This window comes from Chenopodium album, chromosome 18 (assembly GCF_948465745.1).
Source record: "Chenopodium album chromosome 18, dcCheAlbu1.1, whole genome shotgun sequence".
Taxonomy (NCBI): Eukaryota; Viridiplantae; Streptophyta; class Magnoliopsida; order Caryophyllales; family Amaranthaceae; genus Chenopodium; species Chenopodium album.
Window position 1 is genome coordinate 12,853,995 of NC_137851.1, and position 19,999 is coordinate 12,873,993.

Consider the following 19,999-nt stretch of genomic DNA (forward strand, 5'->3'; position numbering starts at 1 on the left):
TCTTAATTTCTCCATCACTCTCGCCCTTTACTCTCACTCTCTGTGTTTTTTTTCCCCCTTTTTAGGTACCGGAGTTTACAGAAAAAGGCAAAGAAAGGAGGCTAGTCCAGTGACCAAAATTGTCCAAATCAAGTGGGTTGTGTAATTGTTATACACTAGACCCTAGTGTAGGTACCACACCCTACACCCCCACTCTAAACGATGCGTTTAACAATCTCCCTCATATACCCACTTTCTGCAATTGTACAGTAAAAATCAAACCACCATTTATCTTTTTTCACTTTCTCTCTCCTCACCCATTTTCTGCATTTTCTCTCTCTACACCCATTTTCAGCATTTTCTAATCCAAAATTTTCAACAAACTTTGCGACAAATTATCCAAAAAAGTTGTTCAACTGATACATAATTCAACAAATCAAGGTCGAAATTCAAAGGAGTAAGTGATTTTGTTCATATTTAATTCGAAAAAGAGTATAAACCCTAATTTTTATAATTTATTGTTGCAATTGTGTTACAGGAACATTTACTATTTTTAGTTTTAAAACTAGTAATTTGAACAAGTACATTTTGAATTTTGAGTATAAAGTATTTCATTTTTTTTATTGTAGTATGAACGAAATAGCTTCAGAGAAGAACATAAAAAAAAAACTGGAGAAAAGTAAGCATTAATTAAATTAGTTCGTAGTGGTTTTTTTTTTAAAAAAAAATATTTATAAATGTTCATTTATATATTAGTATACAATCATTCACATGTTAAAAAATGATTAATACAAATATTTATTTATATATTACTACATAGTCATTGTAAAAATCTCCTATTGTAGACTAAGAACTTTTAAAAGATATTAAAACTTATGGTATAGATGTTAATATTTCTACAATTCCGAGGTAATATATGAACATATACTGAATTATAAATGTTCATTTGTATATTTGAATCTATTTGAGTTTATATTTGACTTTATATGCCAAAATAAAAAAATGTTCATTTTTATGATATGTTATGCACATTTATGAAATGCATAAATATTCATTCATGTGAGTTGAGAAACTGACTTATGCATACCTATGAAATCTTTTGATCATATAGGAAATTCATAATGTTCATTTACATATATAGTAATGTAAATCAATGTAAGTATTATACTATAATCTTAGCAATTTTTATCGAAGAACTAATAAATTATATCTGTACATTCTACAGTTTTGTTTGCAGAGCGAAGGAAACCGTTTCAGAGAAGAGAAACAAAGATTATCGTTCGTAGTTATTTTTTTTAATTTATTATTATTTCTTTAATTTTTATTTTTTAATTTTATGAACGTTCAATTTCATTTTGTTAAATGTTCATTTATATGTTAGTATAACGTCATTCATATTTTAATAGATGATACATGTTAATTTACGTATTGATAAATGTTCATTTTCATAATATATAAATGTTAATTTACGTATTGATAATGTTCATTTTCATTCTTATTCATGATCATTTCATTTTTAACAAGTAAATGCATTAATTTTAAAATGAATATGTGCATATACTTAAAAGTTCATTTTTATACTACTAATTAAAGCACCCAATTATATCATAAATTAGTTATTTTAACAAATTTAATAATGAATTTCAATAAGAGTGTGTGCTATATTGTATGTAGTTTTCATGGAAATGATTCTTACAATTACAATAAGGAGTGTGTGCTACCTTTAAAATTTTCAATAACAAGTATAAAAATTATAAATTTTATACATTTTTCATCTATAATAATACTCCTTAATTAAATGTTCAATTATAAATAATTATATGTTCATTTACAACTATTAATAAAATATGTTCAGTTTTGAAATATTATATGTTCAAAATGACGTCACTTGGGGAGGGGGGTGTAGGTAGCAGAAGCTACACCGGGGTGTAGTGTAAAATTTTCATGGGTTGTGGGCATAAGAATATGTATTTGATCATGGGCCAGGTCGGATCGGACCAAGGCTAAATATTCACATTTCGTACCTAAGCTTTAGGCTTGAACAGGTGCCAGTCCGGTCAGGTCCAAGTTAGGGCCGAATAAGGTGTGTTTAAGCATTTATTCTGGAGTAATTCAAGTTTTTAATTATTCTAGAGTAATCCTAACTTTAGGGATGTGTTTAACTTTTAAACTTTTGCTTCTTTTGATCCTAATTAAGGCTATGCACGTCTAAAATTGGATTGGACCACACTGAGACTTATTGGAGTGAAAGACCGAAATCTGAGCTTTTTGAAGATCGAGGATAGGACCTTAAAAAATTCAATCTGGATCGGACCAAACTTGTTTTTACAAGTCCGGTCCAATTTTTTAGACTTTTGTTTCAACAAGTCTTTTGTTATTTTCCCTTGAATATGATTACATAACATATTATGAGTAGCACTTTATATAAGCCTAGTAAGAAGGCCATTTTTGGCCTATTCTCTTCAGCTTAATTTTAGTTTAATTCAATTCAGTTCAGTTCTTAATTTCCTTCTCTCATAAAAATTCAGTTCAATTCAGTTCAGTTCAGCAAATCAGAACATGTTCTAAGTTAAGAAATTGCAAGTCAACAATGTTTATAGGACTACAAGTCTACAATACATTTTCTACTCCCTCCATTTTTAAATACTTGCTCCATTTCTCCATGCGCGGAGTTTTAGGAGAAATTGGAGAAAGTAATAAAATATAAAGGTGGTGGGTAGTTGAGAAAATAAAAAATTGTAAAAAGCAAAAGTAGTGGAAGAATAGGAGGAGAGAAAGTATTATGTTGGGTCCACTAAATGTGATAAATGAATTAAATATTGTAAAAGATTTCCAAAAAACGAAATGGAGCAAGTACTTAAAAGCGACCGGAAAAAGAAAGTGGAGCAAATATTTAAAAATGGAGGGAGTACATTTTACTCGTACTATTTAAGTACCTAAGCTTAACAAATTACAAAAGTTCGCCCAAATAGAAAATAACTAGCATAGAACCCGTACGATGCACGGCTTACAAATCTTATTACTTATATTCATTTCACAAAATTTTAAGATAAAACGATTTAATGAGTAATAATGAATTTACTTACATAGATGTCTTCATCATGCATTTTTAACCTCTTAAAATAATAATATCTACTTTAAAGACAACTTTTTTATTCTTAAATTAAATGTAAAGTTTTTAAATATAATTCAACTCAATCAATGAACTACTGATAATCAATCCCAACATTAAGTCATTTTTTTTTTCTCATTTCTATTTTAGTCACTGGCCACCTCATTTTAAAAATGATTAAAATCTGTCCACTAACTCAATATATACAACGCTTTTTCTATGTGACTGGCACAACTGACACACGCCAAAACACGAGTAACCACTGACCGAGTAACCCCAAACTGACTGAGTGACCCTTAATCGATCAAATAGCAAACCCTTGACCTAGTAACCCCTGATCGACCGAGTAACCCCTAACCAAGTAATCTCTGCCACACGGTGTAGCCAACCAGATACGAAACTTTGTGAACTCAATATATGCTTGGAAAGATAATTTCTATTATAAAACAACATGATCATTGTATTAATATTGTATTTCGTATACCACAAATAATGTCATATCTTTTTTCTCTATGGCCTTTAAAACACTTGAAATTTAACATGTAACTTCTAAAAATAGGAATTTTTTATATTCACATATAGCATGAATATAGTCACATCTTTATGTAGACATTTGATATGTTTATCACATTTTTCTGTAAGCGGCCTGATGTACCATGTGACAGGGGTTACTCGAGTTGTCATGGGTACTTGAGTTGTCGGGGTAAAAAATATGTTTATCACATATAGCATGAATATGGTGAATTGGAGATCATTTAAATGTAACACTTACCAAAGTGGAGGTAGTACTCCGTATTATATTTTTTAAATAAGATATATAATTTATACACATTAGTATATTTGAGTGATAATCTACATTTAATATATAATCAAATTTATCTTTTACTAATCCGTAATATAAACTTGACTTAAATATAAAAAATGTGGATGGAGGAGGAGGTCAGGGTGAGATCCATGAAGAAACTTGAAAAGGTCATATCCCACAAGTATAGTCTAAAGTTGAATTTTTCAGGATAAATAATTGGTTGAATTGAGTTTGATAATATTAGTGAGGTTGATAACAGACCACAATTAGCTTCAACATCATTAGGAATGGTGTTAGTAGCCATAGGAATAATGTGGGGAGGAAAAAAAATTAGGTTGAAGGAATAACCTACTCTAATATAGTTGTATGTGTGGTAATAAGAAAACCTAAAATATAATGTTCAGAGCACAAAATAACAAAATACTCCGTATACTCTCCTTGAATTAAGCAATCTAAAGTCAAATGATATGGACTAAATATATGCTGAAAATCCATGAATAATATTAATTGATAAACAATATTAAGAAAGTCAAGATATTATCTCGGAGTATCTTTAATAATAGAATCTTTGACAATTATACATTTTACCAAAAAATAAATAAATAAATAAAACAGGGACACGTGGCAGCCATGGAGCTATCGTACCCTATTTTAGTATAATATATAGACTAGATTAATCCCGTGAGATGCACGGTTTTAGCAATAAAATATTTGATCATATATATTACTCCGTAGAAGACATGATGTCATATATTCTAATTAAATTCATAATTAAAATAAAATTAAAAAAAATGATAGCATTAGTGTTTGGTGGTTAATATAGGAGGAAAGAAGGAAAAATGAAAGAGCTACCATCAATTACGTATTAATTTTTTTCCTCCATAAGAAAATTGTGTTATTAGTGAATTTAGTAGAAAAAATATTAAGTTTTTATGAAAATGTGTAATTAATTTAGCTTTTTCAAACATTAGCTTTATTTTGAAAGGAAAAAAGAAAAATAAACTTAAAAAGGATGATGTCACTTATAGTTTTGGCGGGATTTTTTTTAATAAAAAGTTGACACATAGGCAGCGGTGATGTCAGTGATTTCTACTTTTGTTATAGTTATAGATATATAGATATATATAGATTTGACTTTTAGGTCCACCAGATCATTCTAGTTTAGACCGGACTAGAAACTCGAAATCTTCAATTTTCTTGGACCGGAAACCGGACTGAAATTAATTGGTATGGCCCAGTCTGGTTCAGGTCAGAAATAGGGTTGGACCGATTTATGCAGACCCCTGGCCTAGAGGCCCTAGACCCTATGAGGCATGAGTGTTTGAGTTTGACCGTAGGCGTAGTGTATGGATGCCAGTTGATTTTGACTCTTTGTAGGTCAAAGGAAATTGACCAGAAACCCTCCTTTCTTCCCAAACTCCATTTCAAATTCTCAAAAAAATACAGAGAGAGTAATATTGAACACTGATACAAAAATTGAGAATGGGTGAAAGCAAAATCCTGAAACACTACATCAGAAAACGAAGCAGAAGATCAATCGAAGAAGGAGAAACAAAAGACAGATTGAGTTCACTTCCAGACGCCATTCTCTCCGACATTCTCTCTCGCCTTTCAATCCATTCCGCCGCCACCACCTCCGTCTTATCCCACCGTTGGCGCCACCTCTGGACCGGAGTCACCCGCCTCAAACTCGGTGTTCACGAAACTATAAAACCCAACGATTCCACCACAATCGACCATATCCTAAACCAGATTACGTCTCCGAAACTCCAAGTTTTCGATCTCGATTACTCAACAATGCTATCCGATATTCCAAGATTCAGTGACTCAGAACCATGGTTCAGTGAAGTTTGCCGCCGAAATGTGGAGGATTTCACTCTCAATACAGTTGATGATTACCCAATTCGTATTCCTGCTTGCCTTGTCAATTCTCAGTCTCTGGTAAGCTTGCAATTACGTGGGGTGCTTAAATCGAAAGAGCCCAAAAATGGGGATTCGTCTTTGTGTTCGTCTTTTCATCTCCCTAATTTGAAGCTACTTTCTTTGTGTACGTTTAATAGTGTCCCAGATTGGTTATCGAAGCTAATTAGGTCTTGCCCGATTTTGGAAGATTTAACTTTGTCGTTCGATTTGGATGATAATCCCCCACCCTATTATTTTGATATAGTTGCTCCTAATTTGGAATCGATGTGTATACATATGCATACTTGGAGTGAGATGTGGCGCACTCGAATATTGATTGATGCACCTAAATTGACAGACCTTAATATTCATGATAGCATTTCGATTTATAGATTTGTTCGGAATCCAACTGCATTAGTTAAAGCGCGTTTGTCCTTGGCGAGATGGTGTGGAGAGGTGGTTAATGAAGGAAGTACTTATTATCTTGAGGAGATGTCCAAGTTTGTTGGTGAATTTTCTAGTGTTAGCAATCTTGTGTTGATACTCCAAAGCTGTAGCAATATATTTGGTTGCCTTAATCCCAGGAATTTGCCAATATTTTCTAATGTGGTGAATCTAGAAACAAATTTCTTCAAAGATTTGGTGTTTTCTTTAGAATTTTTTCCCAAATTAGAGCATCTTGTGGTGAGTATACGGTGTCAAGCTGCTGGTCTTCCAATGGAGCAAAGGTATTGGTTGCCACCGAATACTATTCCGGATTGTTTATTAAGTAAGCTCAAGACTATAAAAATAAAGGGACTACAGGCAGTTGGCGATGACCTGAGGCTGCTAGCGTACATTTTGAGTAATGCTAATGTTTTGGAAAAGCTTTGCATAGATGTTCGTATGATGGATGTGATTAAAGCTAAAAATGATCGTGAAGCAGCACATATAGTGTGGAAGGAAGGTCAGTTCTGTAGGTCATTGTTTAAGCTTTTAAGGAGGTCCTCAACATGTGAGATTGTGGTTTCTGGTAGGTCTGTCAATGCATTTGGGAATGCTTTACAAGACGGATACCTTACCTGTCGAATGTATGTGGGCAAATAGACCTAATATGTGCAACTTGTTTTCCAAATGCAAGCATTCAAGCTTATGAGTTGCAGGTACTTATTACTAAGTTCCTATTAACTATTGGTTATAGTTTTGTTTAGGCTTAACAATGTTTTTTGAAATGCTGGATATGTATCAATGCATTATTGCCTTGCAATGTATTTGTCTTTTTTGCTGAATTTATTAGTGAAATTCCAGCTTTTTCACTTCTCTATATGTCTATGGTGAATCTTTGATTTATTAATGCTTTAATGTGATGCTCTTTGATATGATAAGTTTTTAAACTGGAAAGTAAAATTTTCAAAGTACTTTACATGCCATGACAGTTGAAGATCTCAGAGTCATTCTGAAATTTGATACCATATAAGTGCACATGGATTTTAAGTGATGGATGCAAACATGAGTATATTCATGTGAATCTGAACCAGATGTTGATATAATAAATCTTGTGTTTCAGGGGATTTATATTTTTGTCTCTTACTAGTAATTGGAGTAAAAGTCATTGATTATTGATAATTACCTAGAAAGCCTGATTTATTGAGTTATTATGGAGAAAGATACTTTATATGACTTCTTTTATTCCTTTGGTTTATTTTACGACTTTAGTATTTGTGTATGTATTTCTTGGACAAATTACTGTTTATTGATTGTAGCTCAGAACCCTTAGGATCCAAGGCAGATTAATTTGAAGTCGCCTGTTGGTGGTAAAGGAACAGGTTGAATTTGAGTGATTAGAGTTAGATGGTACCGACCATAATAGCTTGGTTTAAAAGCTTCTAACTGGCTAGAGTTAACTTGATTAAAAGCTCTTGGTTCACTTGAATAGTTGAATTTACTGAAGAAGTTCTGATTTTGGTTGATTAAGAACTTCTGCAAACCGAGCATTATTCAAACTTGATTACAATAGTTCCTTCCTTTGAATTATGAAGGTGAATGTTTTAGGTTGAGAAGAATTTATGCAGAAGTGCTCCTACCATCAGTTGGATCTTTGCAAGCTTTAGACATTGGATCTAAAACTTGAATCAGTATTGTGCCTCTTTTCATCTGGAAGTTGATGTACGGACCTTGGTAAAAACTACCATACTATATTTTTTTTCTGATCCTTGGGTGCCTGTATCATTAAACAACTCATGGATGATCAAACTTCTTTAGAAAACAGGCTAGAGATCTTAAATGACCTGAGACTTGAAACAATTAGCATTGACATGTCAACAAGGACAACAAACGATTTACTAGGAGATTTGATTGTGAAATTGACTGGCTTATACAAGCTGATATTGTGTCTCTGGTTTTGCAATGAACCCACTCCCACCACCACCCGTGACACCCACCTACAGCAAGCAGCAGGGGCAGACCAACAACAACAACAGAGACAAACAACAACAGCAAGCAGAGAGAGACAGAGGGCAGAGGAGCAGCAGGGCAGACAGGCCTCCTTAGGCCATTTGTTTGTAGTGTGCAAAAATAGGAAGAAGACAAGAGTAGTACTAGAAGTAATTAAGGCATTGTTGCCATCTTATGCTTTGTAGTAGTAGTATAAATAGTAGTAGTTTAGGATAGAGAAGGCAGGCAGAAAGTATTAAGTTTAGAGAGTCTTGGAGAGTGATGGCCTAAAGCCATTGACGATTGTACGAAAGCTTCGAGCTTTATCTATCCAAATCAACCTTCCGACCATTTTATTTATCAGCACCACGCTAGTTCGTTGCAGTTGGTATCAGAGCCACCATGCCGCCGACACCACTGACAGTGACGCCGGAGCGAGTGGCGGCGCTTGAAGAAAGAGTAGAAGGAATCCTTGAGAAGCTAGGTGACGGGGAGGGTTCCCTCCAGCAGTCCCTGCTGAAGAAACAGGACGAGGCTGTCGACAAAGTCAGGCAAACACTAGAAGGGCGAATTGATCGGTTTCGCGACGAGCAAAACCAGCAGAATGCACTAGCGGCGAGCAAACAAGAGAAGTTCATGGACGAGATTCGAGGCGCCATTAAAGCTCTGGGTAAACAGCCGATTCAGCAGCCCATTCCGTTGGACGATGAGGTGGAACAACCGCAACCATATGGGGGATCTAACGTTTCTCCGCGCGGAGGAGGAGGGTACAACGAACCACCCTTAGGAACGGGCGGCTTTAACGGCCTCCGTTTTGGCAGTTGGGATCCCGTAGCTGGATTGGGGTTCCAGAACAACCACCATCAAGACCACCACGACAATCGGGGAAGTTGGAGATACCGCAAGCTAGAAATGCCCCTTTTCGATGGATCCGACCCCGACGGCTGGATTCTCCGGGCAGAACAATACTTTCAGTTCTACAGGTTGACGGAAAACGAGAAATTACAAGCCTCCATTGTGGCGATGGATGGTGAAGCCCTGCGATGGTACCAGTGGGAAAACCGCCGCCGTCCGTTGGGTGGTTGGGAAGATCTTAAGGCGCGCATCTTAACCCAGTTCCGGCTGGTTAACGCAGGCACCCTCCACGAGCAGTGGCTTTCGGTGAAGCAAACCACCACCGTGGTGGAGTACCGGAAGGCGTTCATAGAGAAAGCATCGCCGCTTACCGACGTTCCAGAGAGTGTGATGAAAGGTCAGTTCATCAAGGGGTTGAAGGAGGAGATTATGACGGAGATCCGAGTACTAAATCCATTTACCTTGGAAGATGCCATGAACTTAGCGGTTCGGGTCGAAGAACGCAACCGGGTCGTAGGGGGAAGAAAAACGGGTGGGGTAACTTCTAGACCTGAGCCCTACTCCTATTTGAATAGAAATCCCTCTACTACTATCCTAGAAATTGGGCCGGCCCAATCCAATACCCCAAGTACCCAACCTTATAACCCCATAAATAGCCAACCTTATAACCCCATAAATAGCCAACCTTATAACCCCTACAGCTCAACTTCCTCAATTAATTATCAAACCCAATCTCACAACCCACACCGAACATACCCAAATACTTACCAAACACCCCAAACCTCGGCAGCATCAGTAAACCCACCCAACTCTCCCCAAACACGAACTAACTCCGGTCACTCTCGCTTTAGTGGCGAGGTACGGCGGCTAACGGAGAGAGAATTGCAAGACAAGAAAGACAAGGGGCTATGCTTCAAATGCGATGGTAGGTGGACCGGACCCACCCATGTTTGCACCGCGAAAGGGTTGAGCGTCTTATTGGTAGAGGAGGATTACGAGGATGGCAAAGGCGAGTTTACGGCCATGGAGATTTCGGCGAGTGTGGCTGAGCAAATTCCGGCCACCGCCTCCTTCAATTCGATGGCCGGGCTAACTAATCCAAAGGAGATGAAAGTGACTGGAGAAATCAAGGGAAGGCCGGTGGTGGTAATGATCGATTCCGGCGCCACTAACAACTTGATTTCGCTTCAATTGGTCGAAAGGCTTGGGATAGCAATTACTGGTGACGATAATTTTGGAGTTTTACTCGGGAACGGTGAAATCATAGAGGGGAGGGGACAATGTTGTGGAGTACGAGTGAAGCTTAATGACGAGTTGGTCATAGAAGAGGATTTTTTGCCTCTTCCCGTGGGGAGTTCCGACATCATTCTAGGGGTACAGTGGCTGGAAAAATTAGGCCCGGTGACGACCAACTGGAAGCTACAAGAAATGCGTTTTACTGTGGATGGAAAGTTGATTGAGATTAAGGGTGATCATACACTTGCTCGTTCAAACACATTCCAAGCGCAAAATTCAGCTTTCCACCTTGAGGACAAGGTGGCCGTTTTGGGGGGGAGTATTGCAATGAACCCACTCCCACCACCACCCGTGACACCCACCTACAGCAAGCAGCAGGGGCAGACCAACAACAACAACAGAGACAAACAACAACAGCAAGCAGAGAGAGACAGAGGGCAGAGGAGCAGCAGGGCAGACAGGCCTCCTTAGGCCATTTGTTTGTAGTGTGCAAAAATAGGAAGAAGACAAGAGTAGTACTAGAAGTAATTAAGGCATTGTTGCCATCTTATGCTTTGTAGTAGTAGTATAAATAGTAGTAGTTTAGGATAGAGAAGGCAGGCAGAAAGTATTAAGTTTAGAGAGTCTTGGAGAGTGATGGCCTAAAGCCATTGACGATTGTACGAAAGCTTCGAGCTTTATCTATCCAAATCAACCTTCCGACCATTTTATTTATCAGCACCACGCTAGTTCGTTGCAAAAAGTAGTTGTGTTTTAAAACAAATAATGCAGGAGCACTGGAGCATTCATATAAAGGCTTCATTGAAATGTTGCCACTGGATTGTATGATAGTAAGCTGTAAGATGGTTAGTATCAGCTTGATTAAGGTATGTGATGATAAACATCTCCCATGGTGTAAAAATAAGGCACTTTCTTCTGTATGTTAGCACTCTAGCAGTTGGTGGTTAATAATGAATTGCAAAGGGTCTTACATATTCTGATAGCTAATTTTGAATTGCAGTTTGGTCTGTTTATAAATTTCGTAGGATTTATGTGCTTATTTGGAAACCACTGACTGGAGTAGTTTGGAGCTTAGAGTATACATGCCGAGGAGCATTGTATAACGACTTATAGAGAGATTAAAAGAAAATTTAGGCTTAAATTGCCTTGTAAAATTGCAAAAGCATATTAACTCGGGATAGAATGTTGCAACTATAACCGTCTTGTAGTAAGCTTTAAGATGGTGAATTCTCTGTTATAGAATCTCTCTGTTAGTCAAATTGACTACTATAAGAGGTGTAGTGAGATATTTTATAAGTCACTATAATTAATATATATCAGTCCCTTACTCCCTTCTGTGTGGAAGTCAAATAAGTCCTTGAAGATATGATGATTTTAGAATTATACAAGAAATTAGAATGTAAAATCATGTCATTATTATTGTTTTCTATTTTTATTGCATTTTGAGTTTAATTGTAAAGTTTTAACTAGCGTGGTTGATCCCTTAGAAAATGGAGTTGATACCTTAGAAATTGGAGTTATATTTAGTGCAGATAATTAGTTTTTTTTTTTTTTTTTTTTTTTTTATTATTATTTTTTTATTCAGCTATTTTGCCATAGCCCCATAGGCTTATGGACAAACACCAGGCATGATATTTTCTGTCCTGTACAGCACGCCACCCATTTTTTGCACTCTGCTGCAATACATTTTCAGGCATCCTAAAGCCAATTCCACACAAGGTCTTCTTATAGACAGCAGTAGGTCTTTCTGAGTTCATATTGTAGAAAGTCTAGGTTGCATACCACGTCTGCCCATTTCTAATTAGATGATGAGTATCAATCAATGAGGTCATGCCATCATGAGGAATCGAGGAGTGTGACATTGAAGCTTGCATGGCTTTCTAGGTGTAATACATAGAAGCCAGTTGGTTATGTTATTTAGTCAGCTGTCTATTAACCTAAGGTTTGTATATAAGGTAGGTAGAAGCACTTCTAGCTTCAGTTTTCTCTGTTCCCCTTCCTAAAATATGTATCTTTCAGTTCACAGAATAGAGTTGATGCGATTAAGGACTGACCAAGAATAAGGTGGTAAGGAAGAAAATTCATAGAACAGGGTTGACGAATCCAGGGGTGGAGCCGTGGGGGTTACTAAAGCCATTAACGTTTTTTCCCTTAAGTCTCAAAAGGATGTAAATTAAAAGCAGGGAAATGGAAACATGTAAAGGCGTTATACCCAGCTTCCTTTCCTTATTCTTTGCTACACAGGTTTAGGGAGTTACTGCAAGAAAATTATGCTTTAGGTTATTTTCTAAGGAGATTATGGACAGATAAAGAAGGAAGAACTGAAACGCATGGAATTTTGCTCTAGAACTACCAGGATAAGCGAGCTTACTGTTTATTTTAATCTCTCTTCATTCACAAAGTAGTTCTAGATCAGCAAGTAGAGACTTGAATTGCTTGGTTTATTGACCTCTGGACCTGTAATGTCAATCTGTTGCAGGCAGCTCATATGCCTTTGCAACCAATGTGGATTTAGTTGAACTTGCACTATAACTGTATAAGTGGTGAGGTAACAAACTGATTTGAGTTAGCTGGTTGTGATTTGTGAAGCTCTTGTTTAACTAAATAATTTTCTCCGTTAAAAAAGGACACGTAAACCGAGGTAATTTTGAGCCATTCTATACTTGTATATTAAAAAACATTTCTAAACACAACATAAAACCACGTAAATATGCACTAGCATTGCGACGTCACCTCTAGCATTGCAACAATAACTTCACGTCATTATTAATCAGAAAAAAAAAAAAAAATCCAACAATTTTCGAACACACTGAACATCATGGATATAAAATCACACTTCGTACCATCTCACTTAATACTAATTTATGTTCTCTTTATGCATATAGATAATTATATAAAGAACAAAAAAAAAAAAAAAAAAAAAAAGAATTAGAAATAAATATGTAGCCTGGATTAAATAGATAAAAAGGATTAACCTCAATAATTTCAACACAATAGAGTTATTCTCTTTATCCTCTTTTTTACTAACAATTATGGTATGTTTTAGAGTAGGAATCAGTGCAACGACTAGGACACAAAATAGTTTGGATCTTTATTCCATGAATCATCAATAACTATATATTAAAAGACATACTAGCAATGACACGTGTTATATTATGGTATGTCTTTAGTTTTTTTTTTTTGTTTTTTTTTTTTGCTGAATAAAATTCCTTTTTAAAAACAAATCTTGTACAATAATAATTCCCTAATTTTATACAATATAATGACTTAAAATAAAAAAGATTAGACATATCTCTAACACAAATATTTATATATAGCTATTAAATATTCTTAACATAATTTTGATAATTTTCTACATCTTTAAAAAGCTTTCGTAATCCTTTATCTTGATTAAAATGATAGTTTAATAATGGTTATTGAAAGTTACCGTAAAACAATGTTATTAAAATCGCGATTCGGATCGTAGAATCGTACGATTCTACGATCCTAATCCACTTAAACAATGTAAATCGCTGATAGAATCGTTATGCTGTAGAATCGCTCATAGAATCGGTTAGTATCGGTGGAATCGGTACCGATTCTACGATTCTATACCGTTCTACCGATTCTATTCCTGCAAAAAATCTGATTTTTCGAAACCCATAACTTTTGATTCCGAAGTCGGAATTAGGCTTATAATATGTCATTGGAAAGCTCTTGAAGTCTACTTTCTAATAGAATTGGTTTCGTACCTATATCATTTATATATTTTATGTTATAGACTAAAGAGCGTAAGGGTGTCATAGTTGAACCTAACTTTAGTCAATGACTTACATGTTATTCAATCTAAATCATAATAAAGCTTATGAAACATCAATTTAAATAACTTTTAAGATTCTATCCAACCATTAAATTTTGTGGGCATAAGAATGTATTCATGAGTCTCATGCACTCAACTTTGGGCATATAAAAAACACTTTTATAACATGAGTTTGTTGTAGTTGTCATTCTTTAGCTATCTCGTTAAATGAACTAACTTGACACTTAGTTTTCTATTATTATTGGATTTTTTTTTTAATTATGCATGGGTCTAGGGAAAACAACTTTACGAGTCAACAACGTTATTTTTTTTCATAATTTAACAACAACTGTCGTGTACTCTCATGGTTAAGAATGTGTACCAATAATCCGACTTTATAGTTTATATTGTATTGTTTGAGTTATGCGCTTGCGAAATTACTTGAAAAACTATTTTATGTTTGTATGTCAATATTATGTTACTAACAATATGTATTATTATCATTCTCATTGCTATAAAATTATGTATGTAGTAATTTGTTACGTTTTGAAGCCCAATTTTACATTTTGGTAGAATCGTACGATTCTACGATTCGATTTTACCGATTCGATTCTACCCCACTCACCGATTCAAAGTAGAATCCCGATTCTGATAACTTTGCCGTAAAATGACTTTCAAAACCTTAATCAAAATTGTTTTTCAAATTGAAAGCGAATTTTTTTAAGGTGGAAAGTGGGCCCCAGCCGGTAATCCTGAAGCCGTGACTCCGTAAGACTGTAACCCTTGCAAGTATGAGCAGCGAGACTGTTAGAGCAAAACCGGCAAAAATGACAGCAATGGAAGGCAATGATCGCCTAAGCTCACTTCCAGACGCAATCCTCTCCGATATTCTCTACGTCTTCCAATCAAATCCGCCGCCACGACCTCCGTCTTATCCCACCGTTGGCACCACCTCTGGACCACCATCACCCGCTTCGCATTCACCTCTTTCGACGAGACAATCTCACTGAAATTCTCCGCCATCATCGTTGGAATCTTACGACAGATAACCTCTCCGAAACTCCGTGTTTTTTTATCTTCAGTTGGATTCGCTCTCCAATTTCTGTAAAAAGAGAGTATCAGAATCATGCTTCCGTGAAATTTGCTGCCGAAATGTGGAGGAAATCATTGTTAATGGCCCTCATCATGTATACGAAGATTGCTTCCTTGTGATACCCGCATTTGTGTTCAAACTTCAATCTCTGGTAATTTTGGAATTATTAGGTAATCTTAAGTTTAATTTGCTTGAAAATGCAGCAATTCAACTTCCTAATTTTAAGAAATTAAGTTTGTGCTATCTATTTGATGTTCCTCCTTGGTTGGAGATTCTAATTAGCTCTTGCACTTTATTGGAGGAATTAAATTTGTGTTTCAATCTGTCGCATTTCAATCAACCCCAGAAAACCCCCAATCAATTTTACATATTTGGTCATAATTTGAAGGTGTTGAGAATAGTGATGCACTCACATATTCCAACCCAGAGAACTAAAATATGTATTGATGCACCCAAATTGATTGAGCTGTGTATAATGGATCGAATTTCATGCTATCACTTTGTCCAAATTCCAACTGGGTTAGTTGAAGCACAGATTGTTTTGATCCCGGATGAGGACTTTCGAGAGGGTCCGGTTTGGATGGATGGACAAGAAGATTATGTACAACAGATGTCCAAGTTTGTACAAGGAATGTCTAGTGTTAGTAAGCTTGACATTTGGGTACTGGGTAAACCCAATGTATATGATTACCTTCATTGTGTGAAGCATGAACTTCGGCCTGTTTTTCATAATTTAGTCTATCTTGATACGAGCTTGGTTGATGTTGGTCTAATTGGGTGGAAGGATTTGCTACTTTCTATGCAATGCTTTCCCAACTTAATCACAGCTTGATGTGTACCTCAAAACGGGAGATGATCTTCCTTTAGAGAACGTGAAGTGGTGTGAACTAGATTTTGTGCCAGATTGTTTGGTAAGGAAACTCAAGACAATTAAAATATTAGGACTTAAGAGGATTGATGATGAGCTCAAGTTGCTTGCTTACATTCTGAGTAATGCAGTTGTTTTGAAAGAGCTTCACGTATCCATTGGTTCCGATACCAACAGAGAATTTAGTGAATTTCAACTGTGGTATGAATGTACATTCTGTAGCTCCCTGTTCAAGCTTCCAAGGGGCTCTTCAACTTGTGAGATTATGTTTAGTGGTATGCGTATGAAGGCTTCAAGTAATGCCTATAAAGAAGGATCCCTTGCGTGTGAAATCTATGGTTTTTGATTGCCATTCCAATTGCTACATTTGTTTCTTCAAGCATATGGGTGGCAGGTATTAACTTTTTAATAAATTCCTTTTGATGTAAGCGTAGTTTTGTTTATGATTAAAATCACTTCTTGAAGTGATATAACTGTTATTGCTGATGAAACCTTGCTATGATGTCATTTGGTTATTTCTAAATCCTAACTTCATTTACCAAAAGTATTTTCTATAGGACAATTTTGTGTGCCTCTATAAGTCTATATGGTATGTTATGGTGCTCTCATGATACATAACTTAAAATAATACTATGCTTTACACTTTTTCGTTTTAGATAACTACAAGAAATAACTCAAATAAGCTTATCATGATAATTGATAACATTCTTGGAACGGGCAAGCAAAAAAAACTCAGTGTGTACTGATCCTTGATATATAAATATCATGACAATTGATGATGTTGAATCCACTATAGATTTCGGTTTTTATGAAGTTTAAATGGACTAAAGGCAAATGGATTCAGAGTGATATTAGATGAGTAGTAGTAAATTGAAGTTTAAAGATGTTGAAATTATTTGCTGTTTCAGGGCGTATGGTAATTTTGTTTATTACTAGTGATTGAGAATGTAAGTTGTGATGAATGCCAACCCCGAATTCCTTTGGGATTTTGGAGTAAACTTTTCTATGTACAGCTTAATTTGAATGTGTTAATGTCATAGGCTGCTTTGGTGCTGTATAATAGTGTATCTGTGGACATTTTGCCTCCTGGCATGTTTTCTGAAATATTTATAGGCTAATTATCCTGTGTTCATGTCTAATTATTAAATTGATTAGGCTTTGCTGGCCAACAATATTAGAGGAGAGAATAGATGGGGCACAAGAAAGAATTTATCAAGTAAAGCGATTGAGATGTATTCTTCTCAAGTTTTTTTAAGCTAAATAATGTATTGAGATAAAAAGGTAGTGAGTAGCTTCTGACTGTTGCTGATCTGAAGTTTTTGTGTGTAGTTCACAAAGATGTATCCTTCTCAAAATCTTAAGATATCAGTTTCTTCTTCTGTGTGCTAGTCGTCTAATATGTCTTTATCAGTACTCGAGAGTGGCTATTCTTTATTCTACAAGCAATAGGAAATCATGCCATCATTGTAGATTTGTAGCTATTTATGTTGATGACATCTTAGTCACTGGATATCATTTGGTTGAAATAAAAGACTTGGTGGCTCCTTGATAGACAATCTAAAATCAAAGTCTTGGTCATCTTGTTTTTAGGTGAACCTCTTGGTGGTAAAATGATGCAAAGGAAGTTTGTCCTAGATCTACTCATTGAGTTTGATTGCGTAGTTTAAGCCCCTAGAAGCTGTAGTAATATTACTGCATGCAGAGCAGATAGTAATATTCTGATTCAACAGTTTACTGGCCTAGGGCTTATATGTACGCTTAGCTACCCGACAAACGGATACTTTACTGCACTACGGAGCCTTTTTTGGCACTTACTAAACCCCTCATAAACAGGTTGCAATCCCTGTTTTTAGGCACCTTAAAGCCAGTCCAGCTCAAGGTCTTCTCTTTAACAAAAATATGTTTTAGCTTAAGGCTTTCTGATAGTTGTTTTTTCGTTATTCTGGGGAATAGTCCTATATCATACTATAGAAATCTAAGTAGACCGCAGAGACCTCTTCTCATGTAGATGTTGTGTGCCTGTGTATTGATTCATCGATTGATGAGGCGGTGACAGCGGAGCTTGCATGGCTTTCCAGGTTAAAAGGTGAGTGGAGTGTGCCTAAAATTACTCCAATTCATTTGAAGCGTAAAATATAAGCTTCCTTTTAAAATTACATTGCTAAGAATACAGTTTCTTCTTTTGCACATCTCTTATTAGTGAGGCTAATAAACGACTTTTTAACTGGAAGCAATTATACTCACAAGAGTCACAACATAACAAACAACATTTGAATATGAATATAGATTGAAAACTAAATTCAAAAGTTCCAAAAGTAGGCAAGCCCTGATTAGAGTCTCAATCGATCTTCTTTAAAAACTAGATAGTGTTGAAAGTGTAATCACAGTGTCGTAGTAGGAGTAGCAGCGATCCTGTTGGTGATAGGGGTTGCCCATTGAGGTGGACAATAAGGAAACAATCTGAAGCATGGGAGCAAAGATGATACAGTGGACTTGAAGTCGGAGACTAATTGCACAGTCTTGCTTCTCAGATTCACAGCCAGTGGATGATGATCTCGAGAAAAAACGTATAGCACGTCTCCATCACAGGGATCGAAGCCTTTGATAGACATCGACACATCAGCACAGAGCCAATTAATACTTGTAAGATCCACAAAATGCTTTATATTCCAAGTACCGCCATAGCCCCTTGTGTAGTCCTTCATATCCCAGACGGTGAGTGTTTTAGTAAAAGCGGTCACATAGCTCCAATGATAAAGGCGCAGGCGTTGTTCAACGTTTGCTATGCATAAACTACGCTGATCTGCTGAACCTCTCTTGCCGCACATCTTGTCGAGTTTAGCTTCTTGGGGAAGCTCAATAAAGTCGCATTGCTTGGGGTTTTCCTTGTCCAATGGATTATATACCTTGATCATATTGGTGCACCAAATATAGCGCCCCATCTAACATGGTAATGTATTGACCAAATGCTTCATCTACCATACTCACTGAAAGAAAGGTTGGTAGAGCAGGCACATGAAAGTTACACCAACTGCTAGTATCTGAAGAGAAGACATAAAAGTTCAAGATTTCACTACTTCGCACAATGCTACCTCCACGCCTAATAAGCCTCGGCGTGTCCTTTATAATGAACACTTTGTATAGGGTGGGATCATCAACGCTACATATGATGCCGTTGAATTGAGACCCCGGATTATCCAAGAAACTAGCCGGAGGTTCGGGGAGCCTATAAGATTGCTTAGTTAAGGGGTTCAATACACTTAGACACCCACTATTCGACACTGTCAAGAGTAAATCATTTGATACACACCATAACATATTCATAGGCCATTATAAATGGATATTAAGCGGTGGTTCTTAGGTAACACTTGGACCTCAAAAGTCATTATAAAAGGATTAGAGGGACTAATAATCATACTAGAGGGATTACTTGTACTATTATAATTGGTAAGGTGTAGATGATGATTATCTTGGTGTTAGGGATGGCAATCCAGTTCGGATCAGACCCTACTCTGCCCCGATCCGAGGTAAAAAATCCGCTCCGAGTCCGACAAAAAAGTAATCTGAGAGTCGGAGGTGGGTCGGAGTCGGATCCTACAAAAAATCCGAGAAAAAAAATTCAACTCCGACAAATGTCCGGCTCTGACGGATTATCCGATTCAGACTCCAATAGATAGTGGATTTTTGTGTGGGTCATGGTGGCATTGGGTGTGGTTGTAAAGGCCCAAATAGCCCAATTTCTCAAAGTATATTGAATAACAAAAAAGAACTCGGAGTCGGGTCGGATCGAAGTCGGAGGTCGGATAATGAAGTCGGAGTCGGAGTCTCGGAATCGGATGTCGGAGTCGGATTTAGCCTCCGACTTTCTGTCGGGTCGGAGTCGGATTTAGCATAATCCGCTCCGAGTCCGACCCGTTGCCATCCCCACTTGGTGTTGTCGTTGATAGCTCGAACAAAGT

At 36.4% G+C, this 19,999-nt stretch overlaps 2 protein-coding genes across 2 annotated transcripts; both read left to right on the top strand.

Moving 5' to 3' along the window:
- Window positions 1–5,378: 5,378 nt before the first annotated feature.
- LOC145591848 (F-box/FBD/LRR-repeat protein At5g22660-like) lies at window positions 5,379–6,884 on the top strand. The gene has a single exon (XM_081648340.1). The coding sequence runs from the start codon at window positions 5,379–5,381 to the stop codon at window positions 6,882–6,884; it is 1,506 nt and encodes a 501-aa protein (XP_081504466.1).
- Window positions 6,885–15,647: 8,763 nt separating this feature from the next.
- LOC145591849 (uncharacterized) lies at window positions 15,648–17,158 on the top strand. The gene is made up of 4 exons (XM_081648341.1): window positions 15,648–15,935; window positions 16,000–16,336; window positions 16,949–16,956; window positions 17,081–17,158. The coding sequence occupies exons 1-4, from the start codon at window positions 15,648–15,650 to the stop codon at window positions 17,156–17,158; spliced, it is 711 nt and encodes a 236-aa protein (XP_081504467.1).
- Window positions 17,159–19,999: the final 2,841 nt, after the last annotated feature.